The following is a 20,238-nucleotide window of genomic DNA, read 5'->3' as shown; positions in this document are numbered from 1 at the left end:
ATGTCATGCTTGGTAGGGTGGAGGGTCGACGAAAGAGGGGGAGGCCTTCAACGAGATGGATTGATACGGTGGCTGCGATGATGGGATCAAGTATAGCAGGGATTGTGGGGCTGGCACGGGATCGGGCAGTGTTTTGTTCTGCTGCGCATGGGGTCGCTGAGTCGGAAACGACTCGACGGCACTTAACAACATAACAACAACATACAGTCACTATGAGTCAGAACTGACTTGATGGCAGTGGGTTTGGTTTTGGTTTTTTAGTTCAAGAAAAGTCTTGAAGCCTTTCCAATGATTTAAAAGCTGCACATGCAGCAAGTGAAGGTGACTGTGATGAAGAATTTATTACAAGTAGGAGGTTGGTTTCAAAATGAGGGCAAAGGTTCATAACATTGAAGGGCAAACAGGAGTTGTCCATAAATTAGACATTTGTAACTTGGGGACAGCCTGTATTCAAGACTAGAATGCAGTGGATTACCCCTAGCCAGAAGTGTTTTCAGTTTCACTTGACAATACTTGGACTAAAATTTAACTTCAGAGTAATTGTACTTACTTCATAAATAAACCATGATGAACTGTGACTATGGCATATTTTGTATACATCTGACTTAATCTTACAATTTAATAGCAACTAACTAGTCACACAATATTTATTTTTTATTAAGCATGTGTCGAACACTTCATCTTGAAGAACTGAGTTTTTTTACCTGTTTTCTCTAAATCTAAACAAATCCTACCAAATGTTACTCAAACATTATCCAACTTACACTTAATCTTTCAAAACCTAATATTGCTCAGTCAAACTAGCAAGCAGTGACTTTTCAGTCACTTTACACAAAATTAGTGTCAAATTTCATCATGGTATAAATAACCCTTCAACATCTTCCTTGATGTAGCATTAATGTTGATTTTTTTTTCCATTAAAATTATTGAAAGAAAAAAGTATATACCTCTATGGCAAGCAGTAATATTAACACCTTATGGGAGTCCACTTCCAACTGTCCTCGCCACAGCTGCTAAAGCGGCTGGCAAGGCCAGAGGAATGGGTGGGGCAGCTTAGAGTGAGAGGAAGTAAGTGGGGAGTAAGCAGAGAGTGCCCAGCTGGAGAGCCAGCCCCCAGAGCAATGTCCTCTGCCTAACCTATCTGTATCCCACCTGTGGTCCAGTGAGTGCTGCAAGATTCTGGGTTTAGGGTCTTTAAAACCATTGTTGTTGTTGTTGTTGTTGTTATGTGCCGTCGAGTCGGCCCTGACTCATAGCGACCCCTCCTTGGGTTTCCGAGGCAGTATCACTACGGAAGTAGATTGCCCAACCTTCCTTCCGAGGAGTGGCTGGTGGGTTTGAACCGCCAGCCTTCTGGTTACCAGTCAAGTGCTTTAGCCACTATGCTACCAGAGCTCCTTAAAAGGGAAATAATAAACAAAAAGAGAGTTGCTTTCCCTTTTAAAATAGAACCAAAAAAAATCTTATGGGACCATGTAGGTATCTGCTGTCGGATACTGCCCAAATGGAGGTTACACAACACTTAACATATAGTTACCAAATATATACAAACATATGTACTATACATAATATGGTGTAACACAATGCCCAAATCACATAACGTCCTATTTCACAAAATATACTGAAGCAACATATACATGTATATTAATTCTAAAAATAGCTGACAAAAAAAAATATTTCAAAATGTGTCAGGATACATCTAAGATAAAAATACTCAAAACAGTATCAATTCCAAATGCATGCCATAATAAATGACTCTTTATAAATTGTTTCTGTAAGTAAAATGTTCGTAGAATTTAATTTTATCTTTTTACAGCAAAAATTTTAAACCCTTACTGTATTAGCATGCTAAATACAATTTTAAGTTGGAGAGTAAATAGTTTTTTAATTTATTTCTTCTTTAGAAATTCAATAGACAAAGAACAGCTCCAATGAACAAGAAAACAAAGGTTTGCTTGGCTTCCCAATTGGCTTCTTTTACATTTCTGTGTTAGAACCAAGACTATTAAATTCCTTTGCTGTTTAAAATCAAGATAAGCAGGCCTTTAGCATGAAGAAAAAGTCCAAGAACCAAAGAATTCAAAAATCTTTCAAAGTTGTATTTTTGTAACAATTCTGTCTACATATACACATTGTCTATATAGACAATGTGACCTGAATGAAAATAATGCAACAAAGCATTCCTTTCAAAGGAGTGGTGTATGATGACAACACCAATACAATACAGAAAAAAGAGAAGATGAATAGAGAATTACAGTACTGAAAAATGTTTTAAGTGTAATTAAATTTTTTTTTTTTTCACAAAGGCTCTAAGTTTCTAATTTTGTTCTACAGCATTGCTTCTCACCTAGCAAACCAAAAAACCAAACCCACTGCCACTGAGTCAATTCTGGTCACAGTGACCCTATAAGACAGAGTAGAATGGCCCCCAATAGGGCTCCCAAGGCTGTAAATCTTTTGATTTAATTAACTTTTTATTGTGACTCCGGTAAAAGTTTATAAACTGGTTTTCCATTCAACATTTCATATTCATTTTGTTTTGTGACACTGACTGCAATCACCACAGTGTTACAGGACTCTTCCCATTTCCTCCCTGTAGGAGGAATAAACACTTTAGTATTAACACTTTAGAGACTTGAAGTCAGCAGACAAAACTATTTCAAAATGTGTCAGAATATATCTAAGATAAAAATATTCAAAACAATATCAATTCCAAATGATATATACGTTGCAACTGTGGCACTTCATTTGCCAGATACTATATTCTGTGTCAATCTGCATGTATAGCTGTTGCATGCAGATATATAATTATATAATTAAGAGTGAACTAAACGATTAGGTATGTCTATGAAAAGGGGAGTGTATCCAAGAACATATATAGGGCTGGCAGACAAAGGTCTATAAGTTTATGTGAATGATCAGAATTCCCAGATGTATGGTAGAGCTGACAAGGGGCAAGGCTGTGGTCACGGCTTGGTCATAGCCAGATACCCAGAGGGACCGAGCTGTTGAACCTGCAGGTTTGGGACCATAGTCGCAGGGAACATCAAGCCCAATTGGCATAACATAATATACAAAACATTGTTCCACCTCCTACTTTGGCGAGTAGCGACTGGGATCTTAAAAGCTAGCAAGCTTCCATCTAGACGCAATGATGGGTCTCTCCTCATCCAGAGCAAAGAAGAATGAAGAAAACCAAAATTCATGGAAACAATTAGTTCTAGCGACGGGTACACCGTCCGATCTGCAGCCTATACAACTGTGAGACGAGAAGAACTAGATGGTGCCCGGCTACCACTGTCATCCACTTGAAAGGGGATCTATGTAGGAGATCCTTGATAGAGAAGGAGAACAATGTGGAACAAAACTCAAAATCATTTGGAGAAAAAAAAAAGGTGGGGGCAGGTTTGCTGATCTTATAGAGCCTGGTGAAACCACTGAGACTATGGCCCCTAGCTGCCCTTCAGATCTGGAATTAAACCCACACCTGTGGTTTCCAGCCAAACAAAATACAGGCATATGAGTTAAACATTTACCTCAAGTAGATACACTCCTTGGAAAGAACAATCATAGGAGAAAGAAGGGCTGCTTATGCACAGGGAGACAGCTCAGGGGACAGAAGTGTATGGAGGGATGGACACTGGGAAGAGGTAACTATGGGGAGGAAGCGGGAGGGGAGCTGTTGCATCGTGGTAAACTGTGGTCAATGACATGAGACAAAGTATACTCGAACTGCTGTATGGAAAGTGAATTTGCTCCGTAAATCTTCACCCAAATCACAATTTAAAAAAAAAGAGTGAAGACAATTTTAACAGTCTTAGTACCAAGCATCAACTGAGATCTCACAGAAATTTTCTTAAACTGTTTCCTGTTATTATCATTCTTTTTTTGGTATGGCACAAAATGCAATTTATGTTGTCAAATTTTTATTCCACCATTAATTAATTTCCACCACTCATCTGTCAGTCTGTCATAGTGTGATGGCAAAATACTTTCTTAAAACATTAAAAAAGCAAATATGTCACTTTGGAGACTAAGGTACAACTAATCAAAGACATGTATTTTCTTTCTTTATTTCACAGTAGGCAATTTTAGCATGCTTGTTTCAACAATTTATAGACTGAGAAGATAAAAATTGACAAGGAATTAGAAAGAACTTTTGAACAAGTTTTATCTAATCAATTATCAACTAAAGAATATATGCTCTTTCATTCACATGAAAAATTTACAAAAACAGACTATGTCAAAGATATAAGATAAATCCCAACAAATATTAGGCACTCTAAAGCATAAAGGCCTTATTCTCTATCAAAATGCAATTAAGAATAAAAATAATTTTTAAAAACAAGGGGAAAATCAAGACATTCCCAAACAGAAGCTCTGGGAATTTGCACCCATAAAACCAGCTCTGTAAGAATTACTCAAGGGAGTACTCCAAATGGAAAGGTAAGACCATTAAATAAACACTTGTATCTATACATGAGACTAAAACAGCAACATGAGCTTATGTGTATGTGAAAGGTGGACGACGAATATGGAAGATCGTAAAAAAATTGATGCCTCTGAATTATAGTGTTATTGATGCTTCTAAATTATATTATTATTCTTCTGGACTGCCAGAACAATGAATAAATTTGCCTTGGAAGAAGTAAAACTGGTAGCAAGGATGGTGAGAGTTCATCTCACATACTTTGGATGGTATCAGGCGGGACTAGACCCAGGAGAAGGACACCATGCTTGGTAAAGTAGAGGGTCAGCAAAAAAGAGGAAGATCCTCAATGTAATGGACCAACACAGCGGCTGCAACAAACACAGCAACAATTTCAGGATAGCACAGGACCTGGCAGTGTTTCACTCCGTTGTACATAGGGTAGCTATGAATTAGAACCAACTTTATGATACATGACAACAGTAATATTTATTTATTTTCACATTGCTTATTAGTTATTTATCTTACTCACTGACACTATCTCCCCAGAAGTCTACTGCACACATTCTTTAGTTTCATGTATTACTGGTTCTTTTACCAACTCATCCCTTCCTTTTGCTTTCACATGAAATGACATTTATAAATATACATTTTGTGACAGTTTGTAACTATTCTATTACACATCATTAGGTAAGAAGTTATTGTAACGTTATGTTAAAAATAAACCCAGCTCATCTATAAGAATATCTCTTTTTCTCAGTTTGTTTTTGTTGTTATGTGCTGTCGAGTCGGACCCGAGTCATAGCAACCCCTCTTTGGGTTCCCGAGGCAGTATCACTACAGAAGTAGATCACCCCATCTTCCTTCCGAGGAGTGGCTGGTGGGTTTGAACTGCCAGCCTTCTAGTTAGCAGTCAAGTGCCTAAGGCACTATGCTACTAGAGCTCCCTTTCTCAGTTCAGCAGTGTGAAAGTAAAGTTATTACCCTCTCTTTCATCTTATTTCAGTAAATCTCGTATTTTTTATTATTTATCCTAACACTCCTTTTTTTTATCTAATGCCAACCCATACTCCTGTATTTTCATTTATTTGTACTTCTTATACAGAATGTGTTTTAATCTTTTTTCTCTTAAGTCCAAGCTTATTATAATAGATACAAACATCTGAATACCACATCATATGTTTTAATGTAATGATGCCTGTAAGCTTGTTGCTTACAAAAAACAATACTTACATAAATTATATTTCAATAAACTGTATTTAAAGAAAAAAATACTGTTGCTATTGTTATTAGTTGCCTTCTAGTCAACTTCTCTTTCATAGTTAAGGCATTGTTCATGTTTGTTATTACATGTATATAATGAATATAGGTAGGCTATATATATTATTTATTAACTTCATTTCAAAATAGTTAATTACAAGATACAGAAAGGGATGCTGAGTCTTTTAGAGTTTGAGAGCCACTGCTTCAAATGGAGCAAAGATTTCAGCAAAGAGACAGTCTCCTTTCAAAAAAACCAAGAACAGCCAGAGTGAAACTTCTAAGGAAGAAGTTTTCCACAAGAGGCAAGGATAATGTCACACTTTAGGAAGAGCAAGAATGATACCAAGATGCAGGAGAGGAGCAATAAGCACTGACAGAGGCACTCACAGAAAATGTCTAGGTAAACAGCCGGTAACACTGAAGAGGAAAGCCAGAGATATTTACTAATGACCACACAGGACTTTAAAAGTGGCTGCCTGGCTACCACTGTCAATCACTCGGAGGGGTATCCATGTAGGAGATCCTGTATAGAGTGGGAGAACAATGTGGAACAAAACTCAAAATCATAATTTAAAAAAAAAAAGTACCAGGTTTGCTGGTCTGATAGAGCCTGATGAAACCCCTTGACGCTATGGTCCCTAACTGCCCTTCAGGTCTGGAATTGAACTCACTCCTATGGTTCCCAGCCAAATAAAAGACAGGTAGATTTGTATCAGGGAGATACACTCCTTAGAGAGATCAATTATGGGAGAACAAAAGCGCAGTGTACAGCATAGGGAGACAGCCTGGGGGACAGGAGTGCATGGGAGGGAAGGATACAGGGAAGAGGTAACTACGGAGAGGAAGTGGGAAGAGAGCTGTTACACTGTGGGGAATTGCAGTCAATGACACGAGACAAAATGTGTATGAACTGCTGTATGGAAAATGAATTTGCTCTGTCAACTTTCACCCAAATCACAACAAAATTGAAAAAAAAAAAAAAAGAAGTGGCTGCCCCTACAAAGGTAAACCTGCCAGGTAGGAAGCACGATGCTTAGTTATGAAGTGGCAAATAACAGACTTACTGAGGAACAAGGAATAACTGCAGAAACTCATCCCTCCTCCATTATTTACCAAAGACATTCAGCACCAGCAAACAAATCAGCCAAGGAAATTTCAGAAAGATAACCAATTATGAACACAGTTCAAAGGTCCCTGAAATCTACCAAGCGGTAATCCCAGTAAAAAATTCAATGGGCTTTATTTCAAGACAGCTCAGTCAATCCAGCCCATGCCATGCTCTCCCAATAAATCCAAAAATCTTTACAATGAGCTTTCATATCATGTTTTGGGATTCTTTAATAACTACTTATAAAAGTACATTCATACATGATACCGGTTATTTTCATGATCAGCTTTGCTATTTTTATGGTTGAAATGGCTTTCCTTGTTTCAACATATGAGATCTATAGGAAATACATGACTTCAACTATCCTACATGTGACCACTGTCCAAAAACTAACCAGGGCCTAACTTCATGGGTACCTAGGATTGTATCTTTTATCCTTTCCATTGTATCATTTCACTCTTCACCATTTATCTAAACCCAAAACCAAACAAACTGCCATTGAGTCAATTCCAACTCACAGTGACCCCCAATGGGTTTCTCTGACAGCAAATATTTACGGAAGTAGATTACCTTGTCTTCCTTCTGTGAAGTGGCTAGTGGGTTTGAACCACCAACCTCCTGGTTAGCCGTTAAATACTTTAGGCACTGCACCATCAGAGCTCCTTCACTATTTATCTAAAATCTGAAAATCTTTTAAAGCTTGCCATCTGTAATCATTTTCAAAAAAATTCTATGGTAAGGGTATACAGCACAGACTGCTTACTTAGGTACAGCCTAAGAAATAATCACGGATTAGCTGACCTGAGGAGAATCCTATAAGAAACAATGCAAACATGCCTAAGATTGAGAGGGTATTAAAAAGACAAACCACAGAAATCTTTCAAGTTATAAAATATGAAAAAGAATATAGCTGTATAAAATAGTATTCTTTAAAAAATGAGTACATACATGTGACAAAAGATTTTAGATGAGAAGAAATAGCTAATAAAAACTGAAAGAATAACTAAGTAAACCCTCAATCACAAATAATCAAGTCAAACATAAAAAGGTGTAAGAAAATTAAGAGCTAAATCACAACCGGACAAGAACCCCTGTTAGGAGAGGGAAACAATAAAATTGTTTGCTGCCAGGTCTAAATTCACTATGAACCAAAGGGCAGCTATTTATACCATACTCCACAAAAATCAAAATGCAATAGAAAGTATATAAAAATTGGAGGTCTTGAAGAGTCAAGATGTATGTATAAAAAGCCAGTAATTAGCAAGAGATTCATAGTCTACACATCACTAAGAAAGTAAACTAAGGACTGTACATTTGAATAGTATGTGTCTAAGCGGAATCCTTAAGACTAATGCTTCTATAACTAGGAAGTAAGTGCCCTCTGCAACATAGGTGTCCTCTGGGAAATGCACCTACATATTCATTTTACATTAAGCATTAAAACATATGTGTGACACGCCCTGGAGAGAACAATCATGCAAGAAGGAAGGGCTGCTTATGCACAGGGAGACAGCTCAGGGCGCAGAAGAGTATGGAGGGATGGACACTGGGAAGAGCTAACTATGGGGAGGAAGTGGGAGGGGAGCTGTTGCATTGTAAATTTTGGTCAATGACATGAGACAAAGTACATTATGCGAACTGCTGTATGAAAAGTGAATTTACTCTGTAAATCTTCACCCAAATCAAAATAAAATTAAAAAAAAAAATTAATAAAAATAAAATAAATAAATAAAATAAATTGGGGGGGGAACATATGTGTGAAAAATGCCAAATGTGTATTACTTTTTTTTTTCTTTATTGTGCTCTGGGTGCAAATTTACAGAGCAGAATTTGTTTTACGTTCAACAGTTCATGTACATTTGATTTCACGTCCTGATTATCATCCCCAACCCTAACCCACCTCTTCTGCCCTCCCTTTCCTATGACAACCCCCACTAAATGTGTATTACTTTTAATGAACTCTGATGGCGTAGTGCCTACGGCATTTGACTTCTAACCAGAAGGCTGGTGGTTCAAACTACCAGCCACTCTTCGGAAGGAAGACTGAGCAAACTACTTCTGTAGTAATACCGCCTCAGAAACGCAAGGAAGGGTCACTACAAGTTGGATCTGACTTGATGGCAGTGAGTTTGTTTTTTTTTTTTTTTTCTTCTTTTTTAATGACAAAATATAAATCTCAAACAAAAATTTCTTGGCCATTATCGTGATGTTATTAGTTGCCAGATATATCCTAGTGGGAAAACTGTAAGAAGTCCAGCTTCTGATATAGGTTACAGAGGGCAACAAATTATTTTAGGAGTAGAGTTACACAGAAATGGAAGTATTAAAAATGTTAATTTGTTTATTTCAAATGGCACAATATTTATCAATCATGATCAATCTTCTAAAAGCCCCCAGTGCCCCTGAAGAAATACTTTAAATGGAAATACTTACTTAGGAAACCAATTTAATCCCAGGTGCTCTGTTTTAGAATATAGTATTCTTTCCACCATGTCATAAAGTGGTCTCCAAGGTAATTCCAAATCATCTCTTGAAAGAAGTTCCTTTTTCCTAATTAAAAATAAATGAATAAATAAATACGTGTTGTGTGTGTGTTACATATACATGCTACACAAAAAGGACAGTTCTGAAATTAGCCAACATATAGTTCTATGAGAAGCCTTCATGGAAAGATGTAATTTTAAATAAAAGGTTAACATATATCATTAATCCTATGATAATGTTTTCTGTGATCTTTTTATGTAACTGGAAATTTGGGACTTGGTCTTCTTACTGAAGAACACTTAGTCTTCATTCCATAAATCTCAAAAAAAAAAAAAAAAAAAAAAACACCTAGCAGAAATCATACAAAACTGACTTACTTTAACAAGTTGATCAAGAGACGGGCAAATCCCTGCATCATGCTGATTTCTAGTTTTGGAATTGATACTAGCTCATACAATAGCTTGATAAAAAGAACATGATCTTCTTTGCTAAATTTTCTCCCATAAAGACGAATATACCTATAAGACAAAAATAAATATATCTGCCTTTAAAACATGTAGGCTGCAGGCTTAACCTCAAATACTTTTGGTCAAACGTTTTATATTCATTCTCATTTTAATGTAGCAAAGAATTCATCTATACACCATGAAATCATCAAATAAATATTTTTACAACAAAAGTAATGAAATATATAATGAAAGTAAGTTCTCATCAACATTTATTAACCATTTATTATTGTATACTCTTAACTGGCCTTTGGTCATGAGTGCTCCATTCCTTTATTAAGAAAATGCTCACCCAAATAAATGATCTACTCCAACGATTTTGAAACAGCTTATCACAATGTAATTAAAAGCAAACAGAATAAGAGAGCAGAGATATAAAAGCTTATTGCATTAGTTACAAAGACTTAAGAATACATATAGCTTACTTAGAATCCCAAGAGTTAATTATTTATAATAAAATTAAGTTACTTCCAAAAAAGAACATTTTATCTTCAATTATACATTTTCAATTTTTGTTTAAAATTAGAGAAAAAGTATTCAAAGTATCAATTAAAACAAATTTAAGTAAAAGATATCCCAAAAAGAATGTAATTAGCATATTTAAGGATTCAGACTTACAACTTACAAATGTTATTTAGAATAAGTATTGGACATTTAAATTCAAACTCTTCTTAGAATCATTTTATATACAAATACATAAATTAACAGAAAAAGAGAGCATTAATATTACTTAGATGATCTTTAGCAATCTCTCCTCCCCGAAGAGCTGAGATTAAATTAAATTCCTGCTTATCTTCTAAAGTTAGGGCATTTAACTCCTTTTTTTATTTTCTAGAACATCCTCAAAATTCCTGGTCTACTGAGAGTACTTTTTTATTTTTACAAGTTGTTCTGTATTCAGTTCTTCTATGTCCTTTGGAGGTATTTAGGCAATAGGAAGCAAAGATGAATGACTTCACCTTACTTACTACTGAGGCCAGACAGCAGTGAGATGTGAGGAAGAAGGCAGTGCAAAGAGACCCGAGATTGCTTTGACTCTTCCAGAAATTACTCTGAAACTTTCTTAACCATTCTGAACCGGTAAAACAAATGGTAAAGCTGAGTCGGGGCCGACTCGACGGCATATAACAACAACAACAACAGTAGAAGGAGCTGAATGAAAACAGTGAATAAGGCAACACACTGAGCTGTGGACTTTTGGCTATCTTGAGGGCGCAGCCAATTTGAATATTTTGCACGTGTTGCAGCCATTTTTATTAAGACTAAAAACTCACTGCCTTCGAGTCAGATCTGACTCACAGTGACCCCTCCCTTGGGTTTCTGAGGTGGTATCACTACAGAAGTAGATTGCCCAACATTCCTTCTGAGGAGTGGCTGGTGGGTTTGGACCGCCAGCCTCCTGGTTAGCAGTCAAGTGCCTTAGGCACTATGCCACAAGAGCTCAGCAGCATTTGGATACTAGTGACCTAAGAATAGGCTCTGCTTGCCAAGAACAGCATAGGTAACCACACTGGAGGCTGATGACTGGAAAGGTGCAATATTCTCCTTGTAACTCTTATACCCCAACACCCTCTTGGTGAACGGAGGTGTGGCCATTCCCCACCTCCTTCTACCTTCTGGACTGGCAGGAATTCTATCTCAGTTTCTGTGTGCTGATGGAGCCTGGGTGCCCTGCCCCATCCTCCCAGTTTTGTTTCTAAATTATCCTTTTTTCCTTCCTTTTCATTATTATTTTTCTTTCTTTCTTTTTCCCTCCTAGGTTCTAGTTTTAGTCCCCCTCCCCTCTTCCCTTTTCCTGGTTTCCATCCTTTTTGTTTATTTTTGTTCTTCCCTTCCCATGTTTTTCTTTTTGCAGTTTTTTCATGTTTTCTTTATTATTCTTTTACTCTTGCTCTTTTATTCTTCCCTCCCCTGATATTGTGGGAGTTCTTTTTCCTTTTTCTACTTATATTTCTTTTGTCTTTTTAAAGTATTTCTTTAAATATTTCTTTTTTTTTTTTCCTGTTTGTTGATGTAGTTAGTGTTTTTTGTCCTCTTATTTTTATTTATGTTTTTATTTTATCTAACTGAGTGGGAGACAGCAACCATGCCCATACGACCCAATCATACCTGCATCTCCTCCTACTGAGTGAGGGCCACCGCTAGCTTCTGCATCAACTGGCCAATGACAGATGATAGCCAATACCACCCCGACTCACCTTTAAGTGCTCTTCACCCACAGGTAACAGAGACCTGTGCACACACTCACATTCTCTATTACACCCACACCAAGACACAATTAGTGAATGCCTAAGTGCCGCCAACTAGACAATAGAGGAGCACAGTACCTTGTTTACACATATATATCAAAACAAAACAAAGAAAAAAATAATATCTTATTGGATACATTGCAGAACAAGTCTACTGAGTTCATAATGATACTAAAAAACACAAAGTCAAAACAAAACAAAATTCAAACATCACCTTTCTGAAGGATGCCAGAATACCAGGTCATTTTAAGAGAGAAAAACAATCAAGTGTTTATCCTGACACTCCTATAAGAACTGTATCTTAGGATAAACACCCATGATGAAAGTTCCTACATAAAAACTGCAGCTAATAAACTAAGAATGAAAGGTTTACAATTTTGCAACCTCTGCTGGATACAGGAAGTTATTATTAATAGAGACCAGCCCCCAAAGAAAGATAGCATGTTTGGTAGAGGGTCAGCAAAAAAGAGGAAAATCTTTAGTGGGATGGATTGGCTGCCAACAATGGGCTCAAATAACAAAGACTATGGGGATGGCACAGGACTGGGCAGTATTTCCTTCTATTGTACCACAGGGTCACTATCTACTGGAAGCAACTTGATGGCATCTACCAACCACCACCACCTACCAACCACCACCATCACCAGTATCCCAAAAAACGAGAACTAGATATTATATACCTCCTGGTAGAAATATACAATACCACCTATTATGTAGTCCTGCCAAAAAAAAAAAATTGGAAGTGAAACTTTATGTGCTGAGTAACACAGCAACAAATCTATAAAGTGAAAAACAACAACAAAAAATACTACAAGAAAAGAAGTAGAGTAGCGACTGGGATCTTCAAAGCTCACAAGCAGCCATCTAAAAGCAAAGATGGGTCTCTCCTCATTCAGAGCAAAGAAGAATGAAGGAACCCAAAAATGCATGGAAACCTTTAGTCTAAAGGACTGGTACACTATGTGATCCTCATCCTATATGACTATGAGACCAGAAGAACTAGATGGTGCCCAGCTACCACTGTCAACCACTCAGAGGGGCGTCTATGTAGGACATTCTACATACAGTAGGAGAACAATGCAAGTCAAAACTCTAAATCGTAAGAAACACCGGAGCAGTTTGCTGGTTTGATAGAGACCGGTTGGACCCGAGACCTCCCTAGCTGCTCTTCTGGAATTGAACCCACTCCTGTGGCTTCCAGCCTAACAAAAGACAGGCATATGAGCTGAACATTTACATTAGGTACATACACTCCTTGGAGAGATCAATCATAGGAGAATAGAAGGGCTCTGTATGCATAGGTAGACAGCTCAGGGGGCAGGAGTGCATGGGAGGGAAGGACACAGGGAAGAGGTAACTATGGGGAGGACATGGAAAGAGGTGTTGCACTGTGGGAAACTGCAGTCAATGTCATGAGACAGAGTGTATATGAACTGCTGTATGGAAAATGAATGTGCTCTGTAAGCTTTCAGCCAAATAACAAGCATTACAGCAAGAGAAACTGCTATGACCAATGGATTCCCTAAACAACCCAAAACATTAATTTTAGTCTGTAACTTCAACTCTCCCCACCAAAATGCACTCATTAGTGTAACAGTATCAGTTCCAGTCTTTTCCTTCTCTTCCTAAGATGTTGTCAAATAGGAAACAAAAAAAAGGGAAACAATGAAAAGGCAAAATTAAGCAAAGAAAACTGAAGGTTCAGGAATAAATTACTTTTGATTGCATTCCAAGACTAAGTCCCTTGTCATTATGATATTAGAAACACAGATAAACCTTCACTGCTGGAAAGTGAAAAAAAATAACAAAATTGAATGGATTTCTCATAAACTATCTTTCTTTCTTTTTATTCAATTACCTGTCCATTCAAAAAGCATTCAAAGAGCAAGTGATATGTATAGGACATACACTAATTTGTGAGGCACAAGAATATATGACTCAAATACTCCCCATGGGCAAGGAACTCAAAATCAGTTGTAAGAAGACAGGCACGTGGAAAACCAATATAAAGAAATGGGATAAATGGAAAAGGGCAGAGTAAGAAGACAAGCTACACAGATCCTCTGAAACAAAGAAACAAGAAAATAATAGACACAGATACAGAAGATAATCCTGGATCCCAATTCCTCTTGAAGGGAAGGATAAAGAAGTGGAATGAATACCAACTAGTAAAAGAACTCTAGTGGCGTAGTACTTAAGGCATTTGCCTGTTAACCAGAACACTGGCATTTCAAACCCACAGCCACTCCTCAGAAGACTGGGCAATCTACTTCCATAAAGATTTACCACCTCAGAAACCCAAAGGGGGTCAACCATAAGTCAGAATCAAATTGATGACAGTGAGTTTGTGTTTGTTTGTTTTAGAACAACCTGAACAAAAACATAGAGCAAGGAAACAAACGGAGCTGTGGACTGCTGGCTGTCCCATGGCCATTTTGAATATTTGCAAGTGGCATTCCAATTCAGGCAGCAATTTAAGAATCAGCTCAGCTTGCAGAAGTCTACATGGGCAACCACACGGGTGGTTGAGAACTAGAGAAGTGCAATATTACACTTTTCCCTTTGTACCCACACTCTCAGTGAAAGGAGGTATAGTCACCCCCCACCCTCACTTACTTTCTGAACCAACAGCAATTCCATCCTGGTCTAGGCACCCTGCAATCAGCTGCCTTCTGGGCAGGCAGGAACTGGTCCAAGGACTAGGTGCTCTGTTCCCAGCCACCTCTGCCATCAGAAGGACCTTCTTCTGAGACCAGGTGCCTGCACCCAGCTGGCATTTGGGATGGCAGGAACTTTTTTTCTGCAAATGGGACCCTGTTCCTAGTTACCTTCTGAGACAGTAGGAATTTTGCCTGGGACTAAACCCTGCCCACAGCTGCTTTTTCAGACAGATGGAACTCCCTCTAGAACCAGATGCCATGCTCCCAATCACATTTTAGACCTGAAGGAACTTTATTTGGATCCAAGAATGCTGCCCCAAGATACCTTCTGGACCAGCAGGAACTCATGTGAGATGAGGCGCTCTGCCCCCAGTTGCCTTCTAGGTAGTTAGGAACTAGTTCTGAGATCAGCCACTCTACATCCCCAGTAGCATTTGGAGCTGGCAATAACTTTTGCTGGGACCAGTAACTTTTGCTGGGACCAGGTGCCCTTTGGCACCAAGCCCCAATTTAGGACAGCAGGAAATTTTTCTGGGAGTAGAGGCCCTGTGTCCAGCTGCCTTTTGAACAGGAGGAATTTTTCCTGAGATCAGATGTCCTGTCCCCAGCTGCCTTACTACCACTGTTGTTTGGGCCAGTAGGAACTTTTTCTGGTCTAAGTGCCCTGCTCCTAGATATCTTCTTGGTCACTAGGAACTTATCTGAGATCAGGCACCCTGCCCCAAGTTCCTGTCTAAGTAGGCAAGAGCTCGTACCAGGACCCAGTGCCATGCTTCCCATTGCCTCCACGGCCAGCAGAACACAGCCCCAGTGCCCTGTTCCTACAGTTTTATTTTTCTTTGTTTGCTTTTAAAGTACTATTTTTCCTCCTCCTATTTTTTTATCTCTCCTTCCCTGGTTCTTGTTTTTTTCCCCGACCCCTTTCCTGGTTCCCTTTTTTCTTTCTTTTCTCCTTTTTCCATTTTTCTCATTTTTTTCTTCATTACTCTTTTTCTCTTGCTCTTTTCTTACTTCCCCACTGTAGACATTACTTTTTACTTTTCTCCTTTTTATCTTTGCCCTTCATCCTTCTGTTTTTCTTTTTCACGTATTGCTGTTTAAAAATTTTTTTTTGCGGCTGTTTGTTTATGTGGTTTGTATTTACCTTTCTTGTGTGTGTGTGTGTGTGTGTGTTCAGTTTTTTGGTCCAACCGAGTGGGAGACAGCAACCATGCCCATACAACCCAACTACACCCATACCACCTTCAGTCCCACCCACCGAGAAAGGGCTACTACCTACTTCTGCACCAAATGATCCAAGATAGATGGTGGCCAATACCAGACCAACCTGCCCTCAACTACTCGATATGAATGTTGTTGTTGTTGTTATGTGCTGTCGAGTCAAACCCGACTCATAGCGACCCCTCCTTGGGTTTCCGAGGCAGTATCACTATGGAAGTAGGACTGCCCAACCTTCCTTCCGAGGAGTGGCTGTTGGGTTTGAACCGCCAGCCATCTGGTTACCAGGGAAGTGTCTTAGCCACTATGCTACCAGAGCTCCCTACTCTATATGAATAGCTAACAGAAATCTGTGCTATATTTACCTTCTATCACATCCACCAGGAGACAGGTGGTGAATGCCTAAGTGCTGCCAAACTAGCAAACAAACCAGCACACCAGACCTGACCACTTGGATATATCAAAACAAAACAAAGCAAAAAAAAAAAAAAAAAAAAATCCTGGGTGAATCACACCAACATACAATTACCAATTAAACATAAATACAACATTACACTGTCTCAGAGACAACTGACCATCCCAGTTCACACAAAGAAGCAAGATAAAGTGGTATAACCAAGGGACCAGGATACAGACCCAGACAACCCCCTGAGGAAGCAGCAGCATTGGAATTATCTATTAAAAACTCAAAACAATTACATTTAGGTACTTTCAATACATTAAGAGACAGATCAAGGAAACACTGACAAAATTTAGAAAAACACAGCCAACTCCAAGAACAATTTATGAAAACAATACAAGAACAAAGTGACAAAATAAATGAAAAATTAGAAACCATACAACAATAGCAAACAAAAATCCAGAAGATTAATACTAAGATTTCAGAAACAGGTAACATATTAAAAGGGCAAAGCAGTAGAATCAAATCAATGGAAGAAAGAATTACTAAGACTGAAGATAAATCTCTCAATACCACTTTGTTATGGATCAATCAGGAAAAAATAAGAACAAAATGAAGAAAGCCTAAGATTTAAGTGGGATAACTCTCAAGAGAAAAACTTACATGTGATTGGAATTTGAGAACAGAAAGAGACAAACAAAACCAAAGGGAATACTGTCAAACATTTATTGGAAGAGAATTTCCCTAGTTTGATGAATGATGAGAGGTTATCTACTCAAGAATTTCAATGAAACCCCAAACAGGATAGACTCCCAAAGAAAATTAAAAAGACATATCATAATCAAACTTACAAAAACCAAAGACAAAGAAATCATTCTGAAAGCAGTATGGGGAAACGGAAAATCAATCAGTAAGACTAAGCTCTGATTCTTGGCAGAAACCATGCAGAAGAGGCAATAGGATGACATACCTTTAAAGAAAAAAAATGCCAAGCAAGAATTATACCCAGCAAAAGTGTCCCTCAAATATGTTGGCAAAATTAGAACAAACAGATAACCAGAAATTAAGGGAATTTGTTAAAACCAGACCAACCTTACAAAAGATGCTAGAGGGAGTACTTCAGACAGAGAACAATAGCAGAGAACAACCGATGATTAACACATATGATGACGTAACCCAGAAACCAACCAAGATATAGAAGTATCCAAAACAAAATAAGCTTACAAGTCTATAAACCAGGAATCAGATATATCAATTGATAAATGAGGACAACTATAAACCAAAAGGGAGCTCTGGTAGCATAGTGGCTAAGGCACTTGACTGCTAACCAGAAGGCTGGCGGTTCAAACCCACCAGCCACTCCTCAGAAGGAAGATGGGGCAATCTACTTCCATAGTGATACTGCCTCGGAAACCCAAGGAGGGGTCGCTATGAGTCGGGTCCGACTCGGTGGCACACAACAACATAAACCAAAAAGAGGGAATATATAGTGTAGGTACAGAGCTTCAAAATGGAGAGGAAGTCAAGACGACTGCAAGATAGAACAGACTATTCTAAACTTTGAAAGAAAATAACAAATCACGGGGTAACCTCAAAAAAACTTAATAGACCTTCTCATCAAAAGAAAAATAGAGGCACAAATATTTAGCAAACACTAAACAATAGGAACAAAGGAAATTATTTTAAAAATTCATAAACAAAATGAGCTGAGCACAAAAATTATATGGAACAGGAACACTAAAAACTAAATAACAAAATGACAGCACCAAATTGATGCTTGTCAATAAATACACTGAAGTAAATGGATTAAATGTACCAATCAACAGAAAGTTGCAGGCTGGATTAAAAAAAAAAAAATGATTCATCAATAACCTGTCTAGAAGAGACTCATCTTAAGACTTCTTGAGCATCCAGGAGTGAGTAGCTGGACCTCTGGGCTTGGGACCATGGTTACAGGGGACATCAAGCTCAAATGGCCTAAATACTACACAAAAACATTGTTCCACATCCTACTTTGGTGAGTAGCGACTGGGATCTCAAAAGCTTGCTAGTGGCCATCTAGATGCAATGATGGGTCTATCCTTGTCTAGAGCAAAGAATGAAGAAAACCAAAGATGCATGGAAACAATTAGTCCAAGGGACTGGTACACCATGTATCCTTAGCCTATATGACCAAGAGACCAGAAGAACTAGAAGGTGCCCAGTTACCAATGTCAACCACTTGGAGGGGGATCTGTGTAGGAGATCTTGGATAGAGATCTATCTTGGATAGAGACATTGTGGGAGAACAATGTGCAACAAAACTCAAAATCATAAAAAAAGACCGTTTACTGCTCTGTTAGAGCCTTCATCAAAATCCTAGCCAACAGATTCCAATAACATATCCAAAAAATAATATATCATCACCAAGTGGGATTCATACCAACCACGCAAGGATGGTTCAACATTAGAAAAAACAATCAGTGTAATCCATCACATAAGTAGTATAAAAGAAAAAAGACCACATTATCCTATCAATCACACAGAAAATGCATTTGATAAAATCTAACACCCATTCCTGATAGAAACACTCAGCAAAACAGAAAAAAAAAAATCTCAACGTAATAAAGAGCATATATGCAAAACCAAGAGCTAACATTATTCTCAAAAGGAGAGAGACTCAAAGCTTATCACTTGCAAATGGGAACCAGACAAGGATGCCCTCTATCACCACTTTTAATCAACACTGCATTGAAGTCATAGCCAGGGAAATAAGGCAAGAAAGGGAAATAAAAGGCACAGAAATTGGTAAGGAAGAAGGAAAACTATCTCTGGTTGCAGATGATATGATCCTATACACAGAAAATCCCAACGACTCAGCAAGAAAACCATCAGAACGAACTGAAAGATTCAGCATAGTGGCAGGATACAAACTCAACATACAAAAATCAGTTAGATTCCTCTGTACCAACAAAGAGATTTCTGAAAAGGAAATAAGGAGAAAAATAAACACATGTATACATAAAAAACTGCTGCCGTCAAGTCGGATCCGACTCAGTGTGACCCCTCCTTGAGTTTCCGAGGCAGTATTACCACAGAAGTAGATCGCCCAACCTTCCTTCCAAGGAGTTCAAACCCACCAGCCTTCTAGTTAGCAGTCAAATGCCTTAGGCACTACACTACCAGAGCTCTCCCTCCCCCCCATATATGAAATCTACAATAGGTACCAAAAAGAAAAAATACTTGAGAGTAAAACTTACCTTGGACACAAAAGATCTATACAAATAAAACTACAAAACACTACAAGTAACTTTAAGAAAACTAAATAAAATGGAAGAACATACATGCTCATGGATAGGAAGACTGAACACTGAAAATGTCAATACAAAGCAATCTACACATTTTATGCAATCCTGATCCAGATCCCATTAACATTCTTTGGGGACATGGAAAAAACAATCACTAATTTTATACAGGGAGGAAGAGACCTCAGATAAGCAAAGCACTATTAAAGAACAACAAAGTAGGAGGTCTCACACTACTCTCACAACCTACTATACAGCCACAATGGTCAAAACAGCCTGGTATTGATATACTGATGGACACATACACAAGTGGAACAGAACTGAGAACCCAGAAATAGATCCATCTACCTATGGACACCTAATCTTTGACAAAGGGTTGAAATCTATTAAATGGGGAAGAGATAATCTCTTTAACAAATAGTGCTGGCAAAATTGGATATCCATTTGCAGAAAAATGAAACAAGATCCATACCTCACACCATAATCAAAAACCAACTCAACATAGATCAAAGAATTAAATGTAAAATAAAAAAGCATAAAGTTCGTTAAGGAGCTCTGGTAGCATAGTGGCTAAAGCACTTGACTGCTAACCAGAAGGCTGGCGGTTCAAACCCACCAGCCACTCCTCGGAAGGAAG

The 20,238-nt window shown here is 38.1% G+C and overlaps 1 protein-coding gene across 1 annotated transcript in view; it reads right to left on the bottom strand.

Moving 5' to 3' along the window:
* The window catches only part of PSME4 (proteasome activator subunit 4), a 129,718-nt gene that overhangs the window by 89,586 nt on the left and 19,894 nt on the right, over positions 1-20,238 (bottom strand). Inside the window, exons 2-3 of the mRNA XM_042782717.1 lie at positions 9,662-9,802; positions 9,234-9,350 (exon numbers count right to left, since the gene is read on the bottom strand). Of these exons, the coding sequence (XP_042638651.1) occupies positions 9,234-9,350; positions 9,662-9,802 (258 nt within the window). The remainder of the gene's footprint in view (positions 1-9,233; positions 9,351-9,661; positions 9,803-20,238) is intronic.

Source organism: Orycteropus afer, unplaced genomic scaffold, assembly GCF_000298275.1.
Source record: "Orycteropus afer afer isolate SDZICR_OR568_19922 unplaced genomic scaffold, OryAfe1.0 scaffold00424, whole genome shotgun sequence".
NCBI lineage: Eukaryota > Metazoa > Chordata > Mammalia > Tubulidentata > Orycteropodidae > Orycteropus > Orycteropus afer.
This window is presented reverse-complemented; position numbering and strand designations above follow the sequence as displayed.